Source organism: Blastomyces dermatitidis (assembly GCF_000003525.1).
Source record: "Blastomyces dermatitidis ER-3 genomic scaffold supercont1.16, whole genome shotgun sequence".
In the NCBI taxonomy this organism is placed as follows: Eukaryota; Fungi; Ascomycota; class Eurotiomycetes; order Onygenales; family Ajellomycetaceae; genus Blastomyces; species Blastomyces dermatitidis.
In genome coordinates, this window is record NW_025544789.1 from 101,748 (window position 1) to 118,638 (window position 16,891).

General features: G+C 47.2%; 6 protein-coding genes across 8 annotated transcripts; 2 read left to right on the plus strand and 4 right to left on the minus strand.

Moving 5' to 3' along the window:
- Nucleotides 1-17: 17 nt before the first annotated feature.
- Nucleotides 18-2,482, minus strand: BDCG_09502 (replication factor A1). The gene is made up of 6 exons (XM_045425294.1): nt 2,245-2,482; nt 2,032-2,183; nt 1,877-1,967; nt 1,261-1,798; nt 300-1,195; nt 18-239 (listed from the first exon to the last, which is right to left on the minus strand). Exons 1-6 carry the CDS (start codon nt 2,283-2,285, stop codon nt 146-148), a joined length of 1,812 nt encoding a protein of 603 aa, XP_045273824.1. The 5' UTR covers nt 2,286-2,482; the 3' UTR covers nt 18-145.
- Nucleotides 2,483-2,593: 111 nt separating this feature from the next.
- Nucleotides 2,594-6,482, plus strand: BDCG_09503 (ubiquitin thiolesterase). Its single transcript, XM_045425295.1, has 6 exons — nt 2,594-2,694; nt 2,757-2,824; nt 2,884-3,024; nt 3,124-3,397; nt 3,462-5,190; nt 5,270-6,482. Exons 1-6 carry the CDS (start codon nt 2,667-2,669, stop codon nt 5,412-5,414), a joined length of 2,385 nt encoding a protein of 794 aa, XP_045273825.1. The 5' UTR covers nt 2,594-2,666; the 3' UTR covers nt 5,415-6,482.
- BDCG_09504 (nuclear pore complex subunit Nup133) lies at nt 3,411-10,545 on the minus strand. The gene is made up of 4 exons (XM_045425296.1): nt 10,045-10,545; nt 9,857-9,926; nt 6,448-9,792; nt 3,411-6,325 (listed from the first exon to the last, which is right to left on the minus strand). The coding sequence occupies exons 1-4, from the start codon at nt 10,357-10,359 to the stop codon at nt 6,054-6,056; spliced, it is 4,002 nt and encodes a 1,333-aa protein (XP_045273826.1). The 5' UTR covers nt 10,360-10,545; the 3' UTR covers nt 3,411-6,053.
- A 1,134-nt stretch (nt 10,546-11,679) lies between these two features.
- On the minus strand, nt 11,680-14,169 carry BDCG_09505 (uncharacterized protein; the record flags this gene model as incomplete). The annotated part of the gene is made up of 6 exons (XM_045425297.1): nt 13,645-14,169; nt 13,356-13,500; nt 13,147-13,242; nt 12,354-12,397; nt 12,067-12,223; nt 11,680-11,935 (listed from the first exon to the last, which is right to left on the minus strand). Exons 1-6 carry the CDS (start codon nt 13,781-13,783, stop codon nt 11,680-11,682), a joined length of 837 nt encoding a protein of 278 aa, XP_045273827.1. The 5' UTR covers nt 13,784-14,169.
- On the plus strand, nt 13,144-16,855 carry BDCG_09506 (uncharacterized protein). Its single transcript, XM_045425298.1, has 4 exons — nt 13,144-13,442; nt 13,511-14,046; nt 14,140-16,667; nt 16,733-16,855. The coding sequence occupies exons 2-3, from the start codon at nt 13,947-13,949 to the stop codon at nt 14,973-14,975; spliced, it is 936 nt and encodes a 311-aa protein (XP_045273828.1). The 5' UTR covers nt 13,144-13,442; nt 13,511-13,946; the 3' UTR covers nt 14,976-16,667; nt 16,733-16,855.
- BDCG_09507 lies at nt 14,341-16,616 on the minus strand. 3 transcript variants are annotated; one of them, XM_045425300.1, is made up of 2 exons: nt 16,396-16,616; nt 14,341-16,320 (listed from the first exon to the last, which is right to left on the minus strand). In XM_045425300.1, the coding sequence occupies exon 2, from the start codon at nt 15,606-15,608 to the stop codon at nt 15,201-15,203; it is 408 nt and encodes a 135-aa protein (XP_045273829.1). In that variant the 5' UTR covers nt 15,609-16,320; nt 16,396-16,616; the 3' UTR covers nt 14,341-15,200. The 3 variants fall into 3 exon arrangements, with proteins under 3 accessions (XP_045273829.1, XP_045282971.1, XP_045282970.1); XM_045425301.1 differs by having other exon boundaries at nt 14,341-16,176; nt 16,259-16,585; XM_045425299.1 differs by having other exon boundaries at nt 14,341-16,616.
- Nucleotides 16,856-16,891: the final 36 nt, after the last annotated feature.

A 16,891-nucleotide genomic window follows, 5' to 3' on the forward strand; every position in this document is an offset into this window, starting at 1 on the left:
TACAATGGGGTTTACAATGCTAGATCAATGTATGTGTCATTTCGCTATCATGTCGTGGATAATACAGGATGAATAAGAAACATGTACAGCGCAATGTGCAACGTGATAAATATCACCTCAGCCCTTGTGCCTTCCGCTCCTCTCTCTAGCTGATCTCGTAAGCCTTGATCATCTCTGCAAGGCGAGCCGATTCCGCACTGTAATCGATAGCGCTGACAGACAATACTTGGTATCGGACACTAATAAGTGTATTAGCAACAGTACGTACACAAATGTAGGGAGAGTAATAGGTAACATACCGTTGCTGGTCCTGGAAGTTATCCATTTTGGCTCTGCATTTAAAATTCCAAGCACGACAGTTGGCCTTCTGGACAAGCTCTTCGTACGCCCGCTCATCATTTTCCTTGAGCTCCATGAGTTCATTTGCAGAAGTTCCTAAAATCAATTTCCCCACTTCGTCGAAGCAACTGAGCCACATGGCGCCAGTATGATCACACACGTTCACGGACAGTATATAGCGATGCTCTGGATGAGGGAACGATTGGTCGCATCGCTCGCATCGCCACTGCCCGTTATCATCCTGAAGAACTTTTTTGTTGCATTTGTCGGTGAGACAAGCAGGATAAGCCATGGAGTCTTGCTTGATATAAACCACAGTGGCTTTCACAGAGAAATAATCTGGCTTCTCAGACATTCCCAAATTACCTTCGTGGACCTGAACAATGGTTTTGAACGAGCTAGCCCTGTCACCAAATCCTGCAGCGTTGCTCATGGAGTCATGAGACGCAAAAGTTTCTGACCTTCCTTGAGCATCATACCAGCCCTTTAATTTATGAGCGTCTTCAATATCGGGATCGACTGTCATGGACCCCGAACTCAACAGACTAAGAGATCTCCCATTATAATCAGAGACTTTCACGCCCTTGAAAGCAACCACAGATTCCGGTACAGAATCAAACTCCTTGGCGGTATTTCCCCACACTGTAAGTCGAACAGAATATCCCGTGTTGTCAACTAACGTAAGATCACGTTTGTCGTAAGGCTTGCTGGTTGTCTTAGATAGGATTTGAGAGGTTTCTCCAACGTCTTTCAACACACCAATCACGTCGATTGTGGTGCCTGCTTCTACTGATTGCAAATTAGCAATATTGGTGAAGTTGAATCGAATTTGAGGAACATCATTTTGCTCTTCAGCCTGAATTCATGTTCGTTAGAAATCTATTTCCGTTTTAGCGATTCAGAGAATGACGTGTGACTGACCTTTTCAACGACCGTATCCTTCTCGAAAGTAAGCTCATATTCGTTGTTGAGGTTGTTGAACGCTTTTTTGGCTATTTGAACACGACATGGGCTCGATATGTAATACACAGAGCCTTCCTCAAAAACGCCATACAATGAGTCGCACTGGTCCTTGAAAGCGGTGGCACGAATTTCTCCGCTATCATCCAAAAGGTTGACGCTGAAAAGTTTGCCCTCTCCATTTTTATTGTGCCACGTTTTGATTGCCGATTTGTTCGTACACCGTGCCTTTATCGTCCATTTATGGGAATACGGAGAGAGTGCTTCGATGGGATATATATTGGCATGGGCGCCGGCGGACGACGAAGATCGCTGTGCTGGCTGTTGAGGCGCTTGCTGCTGAGGCCCACGGGAGCCATAGAATCCATTGCTAGAAATCGTCGTCGGAAGAGCTTTGTCCTGCTCTTCTTGCTTTGCGTCAAGCGGCTGAGGTTCACCGATCTTCTTCTCGCATATACCCAATCTCTCCAACACTTCGAGATCGAGGATAATTAGAATTCTGCAGCAAAGATTCGTGGTAAGCCAGGTTCCGATTTTGATGCTTTAACTATACCATATGACTAAGAGAAATGCTCACCTTTTCCCTTTCACCATGTTGGCTTGGAATGACTTCAATCGAACAAAGCAGCCGCGAACTAATTGCCCACTCGTAACGTAATGGTTGGCCTCTATCACATCCAAGTTAATAAAAAGAACGTTCGATAGTCATCAGCGGTTGGGGCCCAAGCATACGGGTTGCAAGCATTGTTTGTATATAGTTTGTAATGTCACTGAAAACGGCTCTGAACCTTTCGGGGCTGTTTGGCTGAGCAGGCAAAGGCTTGACTTGAAGACATTGGAGGATAGGCTCAGCAACCTTGGGTCTTGAGTCATCAAAAATCGCACTGGAACCCTGTCAGTTTAATAATCCTCCCGTACTCGCGTGAGCTTGAGTGAGGTAAATACCTAAGCGCCCCCATTGTGATCTCCGACGTAGGGTCTGCCATTATTGCTTCAGAAAGCAAATCTTCAACACTGGGTATCGAGGTAATAACCAATATCAAGAGTCAACAGTGGGTAACTGGGGTAGACGAAAAAAATGTTCTTGGGCGCTTGTTCACTTTTCTTCGATGTCGACGAGGGGTTGAGGATAGATTGAAGTCGCGTCGACTGAACACGCGTAAAGAGGATGCGCGGGTGGGTGGCGGGGTGAGCCACGATCTAACTACTTGGAGCCTAGCGGACTAGTCACATGCCCAGAGCCAATTACATAATGCCACTGACCTCATCTGCCGGGAGCTAGTATGAAATATAGCTCACCTTTGTGATTAACAAATACTCTTCAACCCTGAAGCAAGCCAAAGCTCTCATTTTGAAGTGACCACATCATGGCTTGCGTTCATATTGATTCTCCGGGTTAGTTCGCCTTTTTATCCTCTGTTGTTATACTTTTGTTGCTCCTAACAGCCATTGTATAGAGCTCCGTACCCCGCGGGTTAACCAACCTGTCTATCGAGAGGATTGCACGCAGTGCTTTGACTCAATAGTACGCCTGCCCTTATCCCGGCCATATTTTACTCTAGGAGATTCTAACGATAAAATAAGGATGACCCTTCTGGTCTAGATGTCTGTCTTTTCTGTTTCAACGGTGGGTGTGCGGGGGACAGAAACCACTCCAGCATTCACCATCGGCGCTCAGGACATCCGCTGGTGTTGAATATAAGGAGGACAAGGAAAGCCGTGCAGGTTAGATCTTCTTGTCTCATTCTCTATCCGTTCTGTTGCTTTTTTAATCAGTTCGTTAATGTTAGCTTCTTCTAACCATGCTAATATTATTTAATATAGCGAGATGAGCCTCCTCCCAAGATGTCGAAGTTAGCCATCGCTGCAGAAAGAGAAGAAGATCGCTATGACACTACTACAAGAGTTAACTGTCACGCTTGCCAAGCCAATGATATCGATAAATCAACTGGAAATCTCTCCGCGGTTGTCGATGGTGTATTGAAAGCTGTCACATTTTCACGGAAGGAGGAAGTCAAGGCTTGGGAGCAGGAATACAAACCTTGCCAGCATATATTGTCCCTCGTTCAGGATCATTCGAACCAGGCGATGTCCAAAGGTATGTTTTCCCCCGGGCAAGGAAGAGTATATTAGGTGCCCCCAAACTCAACTTTCTTCCATAGATTTATCTAAATGTTCCTCGTGCGACTTAAAGGAGAACCTCTGGTTGTGCCTCGAATGTGGTAATTTGGGATGCGGCCGAAGTCAGTTCGGCGGCGTAGGTGGCAATTCTCATGGCCTCGCTCATGCAGATGCTTCTTCCCATGGGGTCGCCGTTAAACTTGGTTCCATTACGCCTGAGGGCTCTGCGGACGTTTTCTGCTACAAATGCAACGACGAAATAATCGATCCTGACCTTGCTGCCCATCTAAAACACTGGAACATTAATATCGCTGATCGCGAAAAAACCGAGCAAAGTCTCGTGGAAATGCAAATTGAACAAAACCTTAAATGGGACTTTTCAATGACTGGTCAGGACGGACATGAATCGAAGCCCCTTTTTGGCAAGGGACTTACGGGACTCAAGAATTTGGGAAACAGCTGCTATATTTCCAGCGCTTTACAGTGCCTCTTCTCATTACCCGAATTCGAAGAGCGATACTCCCAACCCATGGCCGAACCGCCGCGCGTATCGTCGCCAGCAGAAGATCTTGAAACTCAATTACGAAAACTCAGCGACGGTATACACTCTGGCCGTTACGCATTCCCTGATCCAGACGCAGCTATTTGCGCTGATTCGCCCGACGTTGTATATCAAAAAGGCCTTGCTCCTTCGATGTTCAAACATTTGGTTGGTCGTGGTCACGAGGAATTCTCAACCATGCGTCAGCAAGATTCATTCGAGTTTCTTATCCACCTCTTCAAACTCATTACGCGTTCAAAACACATAGACGGCCTTCAAGATCCTGTGGGCTCATTTCGGTTTGCGCTAGAACAGCGCCTACAATGCCTAGCGTGCAAGAAGGTCCGATATACGATAGACGAGCAGGATAATATTTCGGTCCCTGTTCCGGCACGTCGTATAAAGCAAGACAATAACAATACAACCGCAGCTGGATCTCAAAGCTCACCTGATTCACCAGAATTCGAAACCGTGACTCTGAGGGAGTGTTTGGACATTTTTACTGCAGACGAGAGAGTTGAACTGACCTGTGCCTCCTGTGGTAGCAAGGAAGGCTTCCTCAAACGTTCGCGTTTTAAGACTGTCCCAAGGAATTTAGCCATTAACGCTCGCCGCTTTAGCCTCGTTAACTGGGTGCCAACAAAGCTTAATATTCCTGTTGAGGTTGATGATAAGCCTTTTGACATGAGTGCCTACATGTCCTCTGGGCTTCAGGAAGGCGAAGAACTATTACCAGAGGATTCATCCACCTCCCAAACCACGGCGTTTGTTCCAAACCAGAATGCACTTGATCAGCTTTTAACGATGGGATTCCCAGAAGTTAGGTGCAAGAAAGCCCTTCACGCAACCGGAAACGCCGACGTAGAGGCCGCGATGAATTGGCTAATTGCCCACATGGAGGATCCGGATATTGACGTGCCTGTTGAGCTTACAACAGGCAATACCACGTCAAATGACCAATCAATGGATGATCCAGACAAAATCGCCCAGCTCAACGAAATGGGAATCGACGCCGCCAAGGCCCGTAAGGCTCTGAGAGAAACAGATGGGGATGTTATTAGAGCGGTGGAGTGGGTTTTCAGCCATCCCGATGACACAGGAGCTGTGGAGGAATCCCCGGGAGATACAGATACTGGCAGCGCCAGAGAACCTCCCGGCTCCACGGAGCTACCGGCTGAATTCCAGTTACAGTCCATCATCTGTCATAAGGGGGCCTCAGTTCATGCCGGGTGAGTATATCATACTGTTTTTCCATCTCGTAATTGGTTTAATACATGTTATAGTTTACTAACAAGTTAAAAATCGCAGGCACTACGTCGCATTCGTACGAAAGCTACTCCCCGGGTCGGAGACGCCACAGTGGGTCTTATTCAATGATGAGAAGGTCGTCGAGGCGAGCGACGTAGAGGAGATGAAGCAGTTTGCGTATGTCTACTTTTTCAGAAGGCTATAGATTCTCCCTCATGCCTGTTTAGCTATTCCCAAGGGTCGAGTTCCTAGACAGAACAGATAGATTTTTTTTTCCCCTTCTACATTCATTCTTGTTACAATTTAGCAAATGCCACCTGAATGATTTGATGAATCAAATGACTTTTATCTCGTTCCTGATGTTTTCCAGATGATTGGTTTCGCGAGCGTTTGATAAAATGAACATATGTTCGTAACGTTGTAGGCATGATCACCGACGCCATATTGATTGATGTCTTGGATCATGTAGTGCACAGCAGTACAAGAGCAGTTATGTACCAGTTCAACGCAGGCAAGCGGTTCCGACAATATGTACAAAATCATATGAAGAAAAGATGATAGCAGGCCTTGAAACACTAGCGAAAAGGGAACCATAGGGGGCGAAGTCTTTTTCATTCCGTTGACTTGACAACCCAACCCTATCCTACATACATTCCACAAGCGAATTTCAAACGAGAAAGATGGAGCAAAGTAAACGGAATGCACCCCAGCTAACCAGCACACAAGAAAATAGAAATAGCAGTTATATGTAGAATTAATACAACGGAGGGGGTACACAGAGGAGAAGGAAACGGCCAATGAATGAACGGAATAAAAAAAACAGAAAAAAGTAAAAGAAGTATCATCACAACCCCTCAACAGCACCACTACTTTCTTCACGAACGGGAGTCGAAAACCGTCCTCTTGTCTCACTAATAATCCATGAGAACCACTCATCAAGCTTCCCCTTCTCGAAGTACGTGCGTAGCAGATCAGCCTCTGCATCTAGCTCCTGGACGAGGCTAATCTGCTGGTCAGGCGGCAGGACCGCATGGGATCTTGCAGGGAGGATGTTTGTTTCAAGGATGCGAGAGGGCGTGAACGATTGGCGGGTCAGGCGAACATCCTCACCGAGTTCTGTTGTTTCAGGCAAATGGGCGTTAGTTTTAAAAAGGGGTCATGATAAGTAGAAAGATGCAGTAGGTGCAAAGACGAGGCGCAGAGGAAAATGGGAAAAGGGGAGAAAAAAGGAATCCTACCTTCAGCAAGTTGCCTCATCGTCTCCGCCAACGCCGTCGATCGAACATTAGACTCAACCTCTCTATCCCCCTTCTTATCCGTCCGGTTGATGGCTTCCCAATCATCACGAATCATGCAGCGGCGCCAGATGAGCATCTCCAAATTCTCGCGATACTCGTGTCCCTGCTGGTCCAGGTGATGGAAATTACCCAACTTCAAAACCGTGAGCGCAAACAAAAATTCATGCCCGCCAATACTATCTTCCTCTTCTCCACCTTCAAGGAACTGAACGGGATCCATTAGCGTGAGCAAATTTATGAGCTCCTCCGGCTCCATGGGCGATCTGGCAACGAGTTTGGCAAGGCAACGTTGTAGAAGAGCGCGGAGCGCTGGCTTGCCGCGCACGACGTTATTTCCAAACTGTTCGATGGCTAGTTGGAGGGCCGCACCCTCATCGATAGCGCCGTGTAGAGCAGGGAGTACATGGTCGTAGATCAATTCCTGGATGTTACAGACTTCTGTAAGCTGGTCGAACGGCCCTAGAGCCTCTTGCAAGTCTGCCGGTGCGGAACCGGCTTTTTCGAACTCGGCTAGCTTGGTTAATTTAGCAAGGGATATCTCGACACGCTTGCTCCATAGGTCGGTTTCCCGTTCAATCGCTAAGCGCTGCAAGGTATTACACGCAGTGCTATAATCACGCTCCCCAACAATATCATTGATCCAGCTCAATTTTGAATAGGCTGGGTGGCTCCGTAGGAATTTAGTTACAGCTCCTTGGTACTCCTGCATGATGAGCAGAGTTTCCGGCTGACCGACGGTGATGTGTCTAGTGAAGAAGGCATCAGCCCAAGCTTCACCAAATCGTTCGAAATAGTTGTCAATTCTGCGTTTCCAGATTTTAGTGCCTTCATCGAGCACCGGTCCCTCATCTTCCGGTCGTCGCGGTGGCCTCTGTTCTTTTATTTGCTCGTGCAGGTCGACCATAAGTTCCACCAAGGCATCCATATCTCTGAATGATTCCGCAAGGGTAATTGCGTCTTCAAGCAAGCCAATCGCAGCCAGTTTAAACAATTGTGGTTTGCGATTTTCCACGTGCGATTTCTCAAGCATTTTCCCACTAGCCTGAATATCTGTGTCATTCTGCGCTGCACACCACATAGTTCGCTCTTTGTGTAGCAATGCAAACGCGTTGAACTGTCTAGGTATGTTTTCCTTGATCGTGTCAAGAACATTAGCGGTTCGTGTAGCCGTTGAATCCGATCCGGTAGCTGCAGTTGTAGCGGGCCGGCGTCGACAGATGTTGAGTTCCAGGTCCAAAAGCTGTTCTGTTTCTGAATAATTGATTTGGGTTGATGTCCAAAACTCCGGCAAATCACTATACTGTGCCACGATGGCTGCATCGTCATCGGCAAATTCGTCGCCTACTCCATATAGAACAGCATTGTCCTCTCGAAATTGGAAGGCTGTTTCCAGCGCAGCCAGCGACAGATCACAAGCCTCGCAAACCCGCTCTGCAAATTGCCTGTCAACTGCACGCGAGGTGTTGCTCTCGTCTCTTCGAAGGCCGTTCAAAAACCACGGAATGACATATTCCATTCGCCACGTATCATGAATGAACCAATGCCGGACAAGGTCAGTTTCACCACTTCCCGGCTCAATTTTCGTTTTATGATTGTCCCCCATCTTCGAAAGAATGAAGTCGAGATGCGTTCGATTGCTGGTGGTGTTCTCCTCGTTCCTCTGTTGTACCCTCCATATAGCTCGCTGGGCTGCCATTTTTTCTGCAGCCCACAAGAGCTTCCACCTCGTCAGATGAGAGATATGCACATGGAATCGCTTTATGTAAACGGCTAAGTCATGAAGCGCAGTAGCCCGCGTCTTCATCTGCTGTTCCAGGGATGGGATGGTGGTCGGAATGAATTTCGAGCTAGACCGGACAATTTCGTCGCTTATTTGTAATGCCGCATGTTCAAGTTCAGCCGGACTAGAACGAAGCTCATCATAGCCAACAAAATCAAGAGGGTTCGATTTCATGCTGCCGTAGAATACGGCCTGCTCGAGTCGCGATTTAGCAGTAATCTTTGCCCCATTGACATTATCAGAGTATGGTGTGGGAAAAGCAGATACTCGAACTAGACCAAAGTTGCGAATCATGAGTATACATGACGGATATTCATGGTCGGCATCGGAGTCCTCAGGGCCACACCCCTGGACGACATATTCATGTCCTTCCTTGAGCCGGATGTAATCCTGGAAGCTCGAAAGCGTAGCGTGGGTCTCTCCTAAGAGCTGGGCCGATGCCGGGTCAACAAACGGATCGAGGGATAGGATAATCATCCCCTTGTCGAAGATTACAAACGCCCGGCATCCAGGTTTAGGGACATATAAATGTGGCGCCCAGGGGGTGCCTGAATCCACAGAGTGATTTCGGAGTTGAATGGGGTTAACAACATCAGCAGTCGCTGTGGAACCCGCAATCCTCAAGCCGACAACAAAGTACGACAGGGACGAGTTTTCACATACTCCGACAAGCGCCCAGAGTGAGATGGCGCCATCAACATTCCCAGCAGCGTAGTTACTGGAGTCACCATTGGCGAACGCAAAATCATAAACCTGGAAAGCATTTTGGGCATCATCTTCAGAGATATCCACCGTGCGTCTCAGAGCTTGTAGTATGTGTTGCTTCGCATCCACCTGCGTTTTTAGAGAGTTCCCATTATTCCAATGGATATCCCATAACTCAAACTCCCCGGCGCTGGTGGCTATTATGATATCGCGCTGGCCACGCTGGGACGACATGCCCGCCTTGACAGCCGCGATTTTTCTTTTCCACGAGCTTCCAGAGAGCACGCTTCTAAGTCCGCCGAAGAAACCACCACCCCCTCCCCGCGAGGTTCCACGGAGTACCTGAACCGAAATTCCAGGTTTTCCATGTGAATCACGAATAGACACATGGGCGAGGCGGCCAGTAGACAATGCAATGATAATCCCCGAAGGTTCCGCGTTAATGATCTCCGTAGCCATCTCTCCAGATAACATACCAGGTATTTCCCCCTGGATTCCGTTTTGTCGTTGCTTCATTAGCCCGAGAATGGCAGCATTCGAAACTGTTTCCCAAAGAGTAATTTTGCCCGTTGATGGAACGACAACTATCAGCCCTGGGTTGCCTTCCGCAGATTTGGATATAAATGTCCCCAATGGCAGGGGGTCATCGGAGTTCCTCGCTGGGCTCGGGATAACAAAATGAAGTACCGTGCTTGGAGTGAGGGACTGCGGAGGGGTGGTGTACGGCCATACGATAGCTTCATGTTGCGAAAGGGCAAGGCAATATCCATTCGAGGGGCTAATTGTGTATCTCAATGGCGCTAGAGAGATGCTTCCCGTCAGAATATAGTTGCTCAAGGCGTGCTCTCAAAAAGCTCAACTTACCTCCCGGGTTGTCCTTGATCTGCTCAGGTACCGAAGGTAAATGCGCAACATTGTAAAAATCATTGCTAGACTATGAAACCGGCAAAAACAAAGAAAAAAAAAATTAATTTCAGCAACCTGTAATCTTCCGTAAAACTGCATCATGAAAGAAACAAAAAGTCAAAATAATAATAAAAAAGGTCTCTTACAAGAGTAATGGTCCCATCCGCATGATCTCCACGTTTGTCCTGTTTCCTAGGTCCTCTAAGCGCGAGCTCATTCATAATCACCGGCCGACTTGGAGGTACCTCCTCTGGCAAGGACTCTCCATTTTGCAGCGATTGTTCTTCACCATGATTTTTAGCCACAGCAGACTCAGACTCCCTGACATTCTGTCGTAACGTCGATCGTTGTCGTTTCGCTTTGGGCGGCTTCACCGACTCGTCTGCGGTGTTTCTCTGCCGTCGACGGGGGTTTCGCAAAATAGCGACAGAGGTGTGGGCAGCGACATTACTTGAGAACATGACGAGGGTGGAGAGATAGTGGACGTAATGGACAGAGGTCGCGATGGGTTAACAGGGTAAAGGAAAACCAAAAGCTGGTAGCTGTTTCGTTCCAGCTGTTGGCCAGTTGAGGTAGGTTGGTGTCAGAGAGAGCCAGGCTCTGAAAGTTCAGGCATCAAACAAGCCGCCTGCATTTCAAGGTTTCTGTTTACTTTATTTGAAGCTTCGCTGAGCAACTTGTTTGGCTCCATGGTTTTTGCGCGGGTCACATGATATCACATGACTTTTATCATGTGAATTTTGTCATCCCTAGAAGTCATCATAAATCCGAAGATACGCATGTACGGTTACTCTGTACGTTGAGACTGACAGTGAACCACTCGGCGATTTATCAGAGTGGGCATGAATATATTCTTGTTCCGTGGGGCGAAAAATACTGCTACTGATCACAGGTCATTTGAAATCCGAAAATCGGCACTTTGAATCGAGGTCAAGAGCAGAATGGAATGTGTTGATTGGGGTCTTATATTGAATATTGTTCCTGGAGAAGACGATACCGGTCATGGATTGGCTTTTCAAAATGAAGGAATGAACGAATGAGTGAATGACAGAAGTTGATATTCCCACCGCTTGTGTATGTTGCATCTGATCGCGTGCAATGGATGCCAGAAAATGGGGAAATGAATCCGCTTTTTATATATATATATATATATTATATAGTGCTCTCCAGTGTCTTTTGAAGCTGAAACAATATGATTCTCAGAGAATGAAATTCAGACCGTCTTCAATAACCGGGATATCTAGCTAAGGTGTTAACGGAATGGCTAGCAAGATAACATAAAAGTCTCCTAAAACAAACACTAACTACTCAAGATAACCAAGAACAAGGATTTTACAAGAGAAGCCGCACATCACTACGAATGTAGATCCCCATCCCTGTCCATCGGCGCGGATATAAATAGTATCTATATTTCATAGTAAGTTATATTGGGATATAGTTATTTTAAATACCCGATATCTGATTCCGCGCTATCTGTCAATTTCACATGTCTTTCATCAGATAGTGCGCATACATGGAAAAAGATGATGGCAAAGTAAAGAGCCCTACCCGTCGCATCAGAGCAGATGATAATGTCTGCACTTCGGGGCATCAAGCTATCTCAAGACAAAAAATAAAAGAGATGACAACAATCAAAAGAATAACAACCGGCCGGCAGAACTCCACATAACGCAAAGAGAGGAAAAAAGAAAGCTAAACCCTTTGAAGAAACATGAGAGAGAGGTCAAGGAGAAGAAACAGGAGGGGAGGGGGTGGAGGAAGACAAGGATTCGACCAAAAACCTAAGCCTTCTTCACCTCAATCTCCGCCTCGCTGGTGCCACTGGTGCTACTTTCGTTGCTCTTGACCCCAATTCCATCCACGCCGTTGATATCCTCATGGAGAGGGCCATGTATTTCCTCCTCGAAGACCGGGTCCGGCTCAACGGTTTCGAACTTGGTCTTGAACTCAGCCAAGCCCTGGGTGCTACTGTTGGAGCGACGTCTGGCGTTGGTAAAGGTATACCCGTAGTCATGCACTTCTTCTCCAGAACGGCCCCTGTGAGACTTTGGTGTTAGCAGGGTTGGAAACAGTTTTTGCTTCATAATCTACGGCAATGAGAGGATGGGAGGGGTTTCAGAAGTGGGTTTGATTTGGAAGGTGAGCTCTCAAAACAAACACAAACCCACCAATTGCCCTTCCCGCCACCATCCTTCTTGGTCTTCTTCGGGTCGGCATCAATATGGCCGTGTTTAGCGAAGTAGCGGGGTAGATGTGCTTCGGGAGCAGCGGTGCCATCAGCTATGCCAGCATGGTCACGGTCATTGAGCTTGTGAGAGCGGGTCACTGGTGAAGAAGTACGCTTGGGTTAGCAACTGACAGCCCCCTCAATTGCACCAGGGTTGGGTATAGAAAGAGGATAGATATATGCTGTTGGGGATGACAGGTTGAGCTAAAAGGCGGATGAATGGAGAACCCGTAATGATTCCGGTAAAGCAATGAATAACATTGGCAGACTTACTTGTGGAGGATGGAAATCAATGAATTGCAAACGACAAGGCTTTCTTGAAGCAGACAAGGACTGCAGTGATGGGAATGGAAGGTCGGTTGTTGAAATGGAACAAAGCAGTGGATGAAAAAGTAGGCCTCAAAGAGTAGCAAGGATAGGTAGAGAGAAGTTTAAGAAGAGGAGGATTTATAGTGAGCGACAGTGGTGACTGACTATCTTCACTCTGCTTTCAAAGAAACAAATTTCGTAGATGAGAATGGGAATAAAATCGTTGCAGAGCGACGATGGATCAAGATAGAGGGGGAGTTTGGAAGATCAATGCAGAGAGAGATGGATGAACAAGGAGGAGATTAGGCACCTGAGGTAGCTGTGGGAGGAGAGGAGGAGAAGAAGAAGAGAAGAGGGAGTGGTTGAGAGCTGAGTCTAGCAGAAGTTAGGTTCCCAGAGGTTCGATCTACGGTAGTTAACTAGCACGTAATAATTAATAGCTGTTTGGCCGATGGGTAAGGAGGAGATTGTTTGAGAGCATTAATCGCAGGTACATGTACATGCCATGCACTGTACTTATTATAGGTATCTCAAAGGCGAGCGGAAGGGGAGGGGGTACTTGCAAACACATATGATGTAATGGCGTTACAGCCGACAGGTCATAATAAACGCCATCAGCACATGACCCCCAGGAACAGCGGCTATACCCTTCCAATTATTATTATTGAATGTTTGCTTTCCATGTTTCGTCGGGTCTGGGCCGGCATCTTACGACTCATAAATAATGCGCTTTGCCGCCCAGGTGAGGTGGAAAGGACCGAATTCCGGGACTCCTACCCTAAACATATTTGAAACACCCTTGATTAAACTAAGAGGCAAATTAATTGTAAGTGCCTACACAGTCCACTGCCTATCCTGGTCGGCTTCTGCTCTCTAAAAACAATGTATACATGTACATGTAATGTACCTCTTGTGACGTACCTGTGTCGCACGCTACCTACCCCCTTGCTTCTTGGGAGAAGTTGCACCTGACCATGGGTGGGGTTGCTTGGCTTGGCAATGGCAATGGTTGGACCCCGGGTTGCTCTCCAGAGTCTCCACTTGAAGTTGCTGCTGCTGCCACTAACTAGAAGCAGTTAGACAAGCGGGCTAGCTACCTAGCCACAATCAATCAAGCCACGTTGAAGTACACAGTAACTTTTACAGTACGGGAGTAGCTCGAACGGATTTTCTATGCCAAGTTCTTCTACGCAGCACAGTAAACACGCACTGGAAACTAAAAACCACTTGCTCAAGGCAGATGCACCGCCTGCAATTAGGTTCCCGGAAACCATGCCCACCAGGATTCTGAACTGGGCAACGGACCTGAGCTCCGTGCTGGGCGCCAGCATCATGCTCGTCTCTTTCATCGCACCCAGCAGTCAAAAACAACTCCAAACCTAGGTCAGAAGAGACCGCCTCGCACAACAACAAGACGGATGGTGACGATGATGGGGATAATCGGAAGGCTCTGGTGGCCTTAAACGAATCTGCGATAACCAATGTCCAACGCGAGTTTCAGAACACTGCTCAATGGGCAAATCTCAGCACACAGTTTACAAGGTGGGGGGCCACCTCTATCCTTCAAGGAGGCGCAGACTGTTGCAGACTCGTAGTCTCAGGAGTCAAGAATGTACGATGCTCTGTGGTTCCTCCTCTTGCCAGCCCGTACATTCTTTCTCCCATTAAGGTCACCACCCACCCAAGAACTAACCTAATTTCGAAGGTCGTGGAAGCACTCCTCGGAAACAACCCCCTTATCAACATATGTTAGCAATTCCACAAGGTCAGCCAGAGATCCTACAACCACTGGCGCCTGAAGTCATTGCACTTTTGCAGCAGTACTCTTACCAAGGGTGCAAGCTAACTGGCCATGGCATCTACTCTACCTTAAACGGCGCCTTGAAGAGCGGGAAAGGTGCTTTGGTGCAGCTTGATGAACATCTCATTGTGAGGCTTGGATCTAATATATCTTTAACTGATACAAACATAACTGCCCCAATCCGAAAGCATGCTGCGGACATTCCAGTTCCCCAGCCTCTTGACATGCTCTGTCTTGGCGGAAAGGTCTATGCATTCATGAACCCCATTGAGGGCCGTTACCTGGACAAACTTTGGCCAGATCTCTCAAGTACTGATAGATTCTCTATCCAAGACCAATTGGATGCCAGATTTGAGAATCTCCGGTCACTACCTTTACCATCTAAATATCTGGGTGGTGGCAATCCACCACAGTGCATTGACTGCAGAATGTGGAAGCGCAAGAGTTGCTTCTCTCTGGGAATAGCCGATCTAGCACGGAACCATATGTTGAGTTCATCAGACCCATGCTTCCTGAGAATCAACGTGTTGATCCTTACTCATGGTGACCTGCACCCTCGCAATATCCTGGCTATTAATGATGAGGAAAGAGGAGGGATTCGGATAACTGGCCTGATAGACTGGGAGGTTGGCGGTGCATATCCAGAGTACTGGGAGTTTGTCAAGTCTCTTAACACTGTTCACTCAATACGCTTGGGTGATTGGCCCTTCTTCCTGCCTCTGAAGGCGATGGGGAAATAGTTTGAAGATATGTTATTGGTTGCTTGATTGACAATTGTGTGGCATAACTGACAACATTTCTTACTCCTGCACCTAAAAAGAACTTAACTTCTATGACACCCCACCTGACCATTTCTTATCGCCCCCCCTCCTATTGCCCATTCACCCTTGATCTCTCCGAAGATACTCCTCAACTCAGACCCTCCGCTCGTATTTGTTGGAGGCTTTCAGCACAACACTCGCCGTCTAGGCCTCGTACTCATCCTCAACCCGGACTCCAAACAGCGGGTCCAGCTTGAGCTTAGCCTCATCATGGTCATAGTCAGTAAGAAGATCATCTTCAACCAAGCTCTCCAACACATCCAGGACCCACTGCTGGCAACCCCAGTGGTACATTTCATTCTCGATCTTTTGGTCCCTGACTAGTTGGCAAAAGTGATCAACATGATCGATCTCCGCGACTCGGATGTTCTCTATATGGTGGGTACTATCTTCAAGAGGCTCAGAGCGCTCGTCGTATTTGAAGTCGCACGGCTCACCGACGATTTGGAATATGATGTGCTCTGTTGAGCTAATTTGGAGATACAGGGCCCAGTGATAGGTTCCCAAGATCTGGTTCCGGGGCTGATAGATGGCGATGAAAAGCTCGGCCATTTTCTTTTCCAGTTTCTTCCTTTCCTTTATTATTAAAAAATGTTCCGGGCCCAACAGCGCAGGGGTAGGAGAGGTCAAATAAGATCTTCTAAGAAGAATATTAGCTTCACCCAGCAAATATCATTAGCTAAATGGGCTTTCAGCTCGATAGTTTTGGGTAGATTCAGCCTCGTCGTTGAAAATCTAGTGGGGTCATCGGATGGCCAGGAGCGTAGGAGGGGAGGCGGAAGATCATAGCATCCTCCGGTAGGGAGAAGCTCCTTTATGTCCAGCAGCGATAGGCTAGTCTTGGGTAATTGGCCAAATGCCACACTTGATGCCTCTTCTTAGCCTATGTGCTTTGCATGAAGTTTGATTCGTATGAATGAAGAATGCGCTATCCAGATGCGTGGTTCCACCGAGCGATTATTTGTCACTGCAGGCGCCTCGATCGTTGCCGGATATCCTTTCCAGTTGGCGCCTGGGCCAATGGGATATGGCAGATATCAAATTACTTGGAGCATGGCTGTTTGCAGATTATTGTAGCTAGCTTGACCGCTGTCTCTCTGCGATGTCTGCGAGCCTGCAACTGTTATTGGGTGTTATCCACTATCCTGATTCTAACCAATTTGTTCTCGTTTTAGAGCGGATGCACGTAGATAAATATATACAGTTGACATTTTGATTATTCTCTCTTTGGTTGAAAGGAGAGTAGCGGAGTTAATGAGCTTGACTAGCAGAACAGTAGTTAGAGGCCGCAGAAGAGTGTGAACGACTTAATGTAGCACACAATAGAGTATATACCTACCCTATATAAAGTAAACCCAACCGGAAATAATCTACTCGTCGTCAGAGCAGGGAACAGGTCGAGTTTTTTTTTAAAACAATTCAATAATTAACATGTAGGAGGTGCCGAGTTCCACCTACATACCTGGGAGTACTTAATTCCGCGCGTGTGGCAATGCCGGAATCCAGGTACTGTACAGGTAACCCCGCCAATGGCGCCATCAATCTGTGGGCGAGAGGCGGGGGATTGAGAGGGGCGAATAGAAATTCCTGTTATGTAAAAAACTCTTCATGGTTAGTTAGTATTACTATGATTACTACTACTATTATGTTTTTATTTCTTTTCTGACAAATAATAGATAAATTACTATATTTAATAGTAACCTCCCCGCAACATCAACAAAACTCAAAACCACGACAGTGAAGAAAAGCAAGAAGACAGAGAGCGAGAGAGAGAAAGAGAGAGAGAGAGAGAGAGAGAGAGAGAGAGAGAGAAACTCCTTGCATTCTTCCCTCCC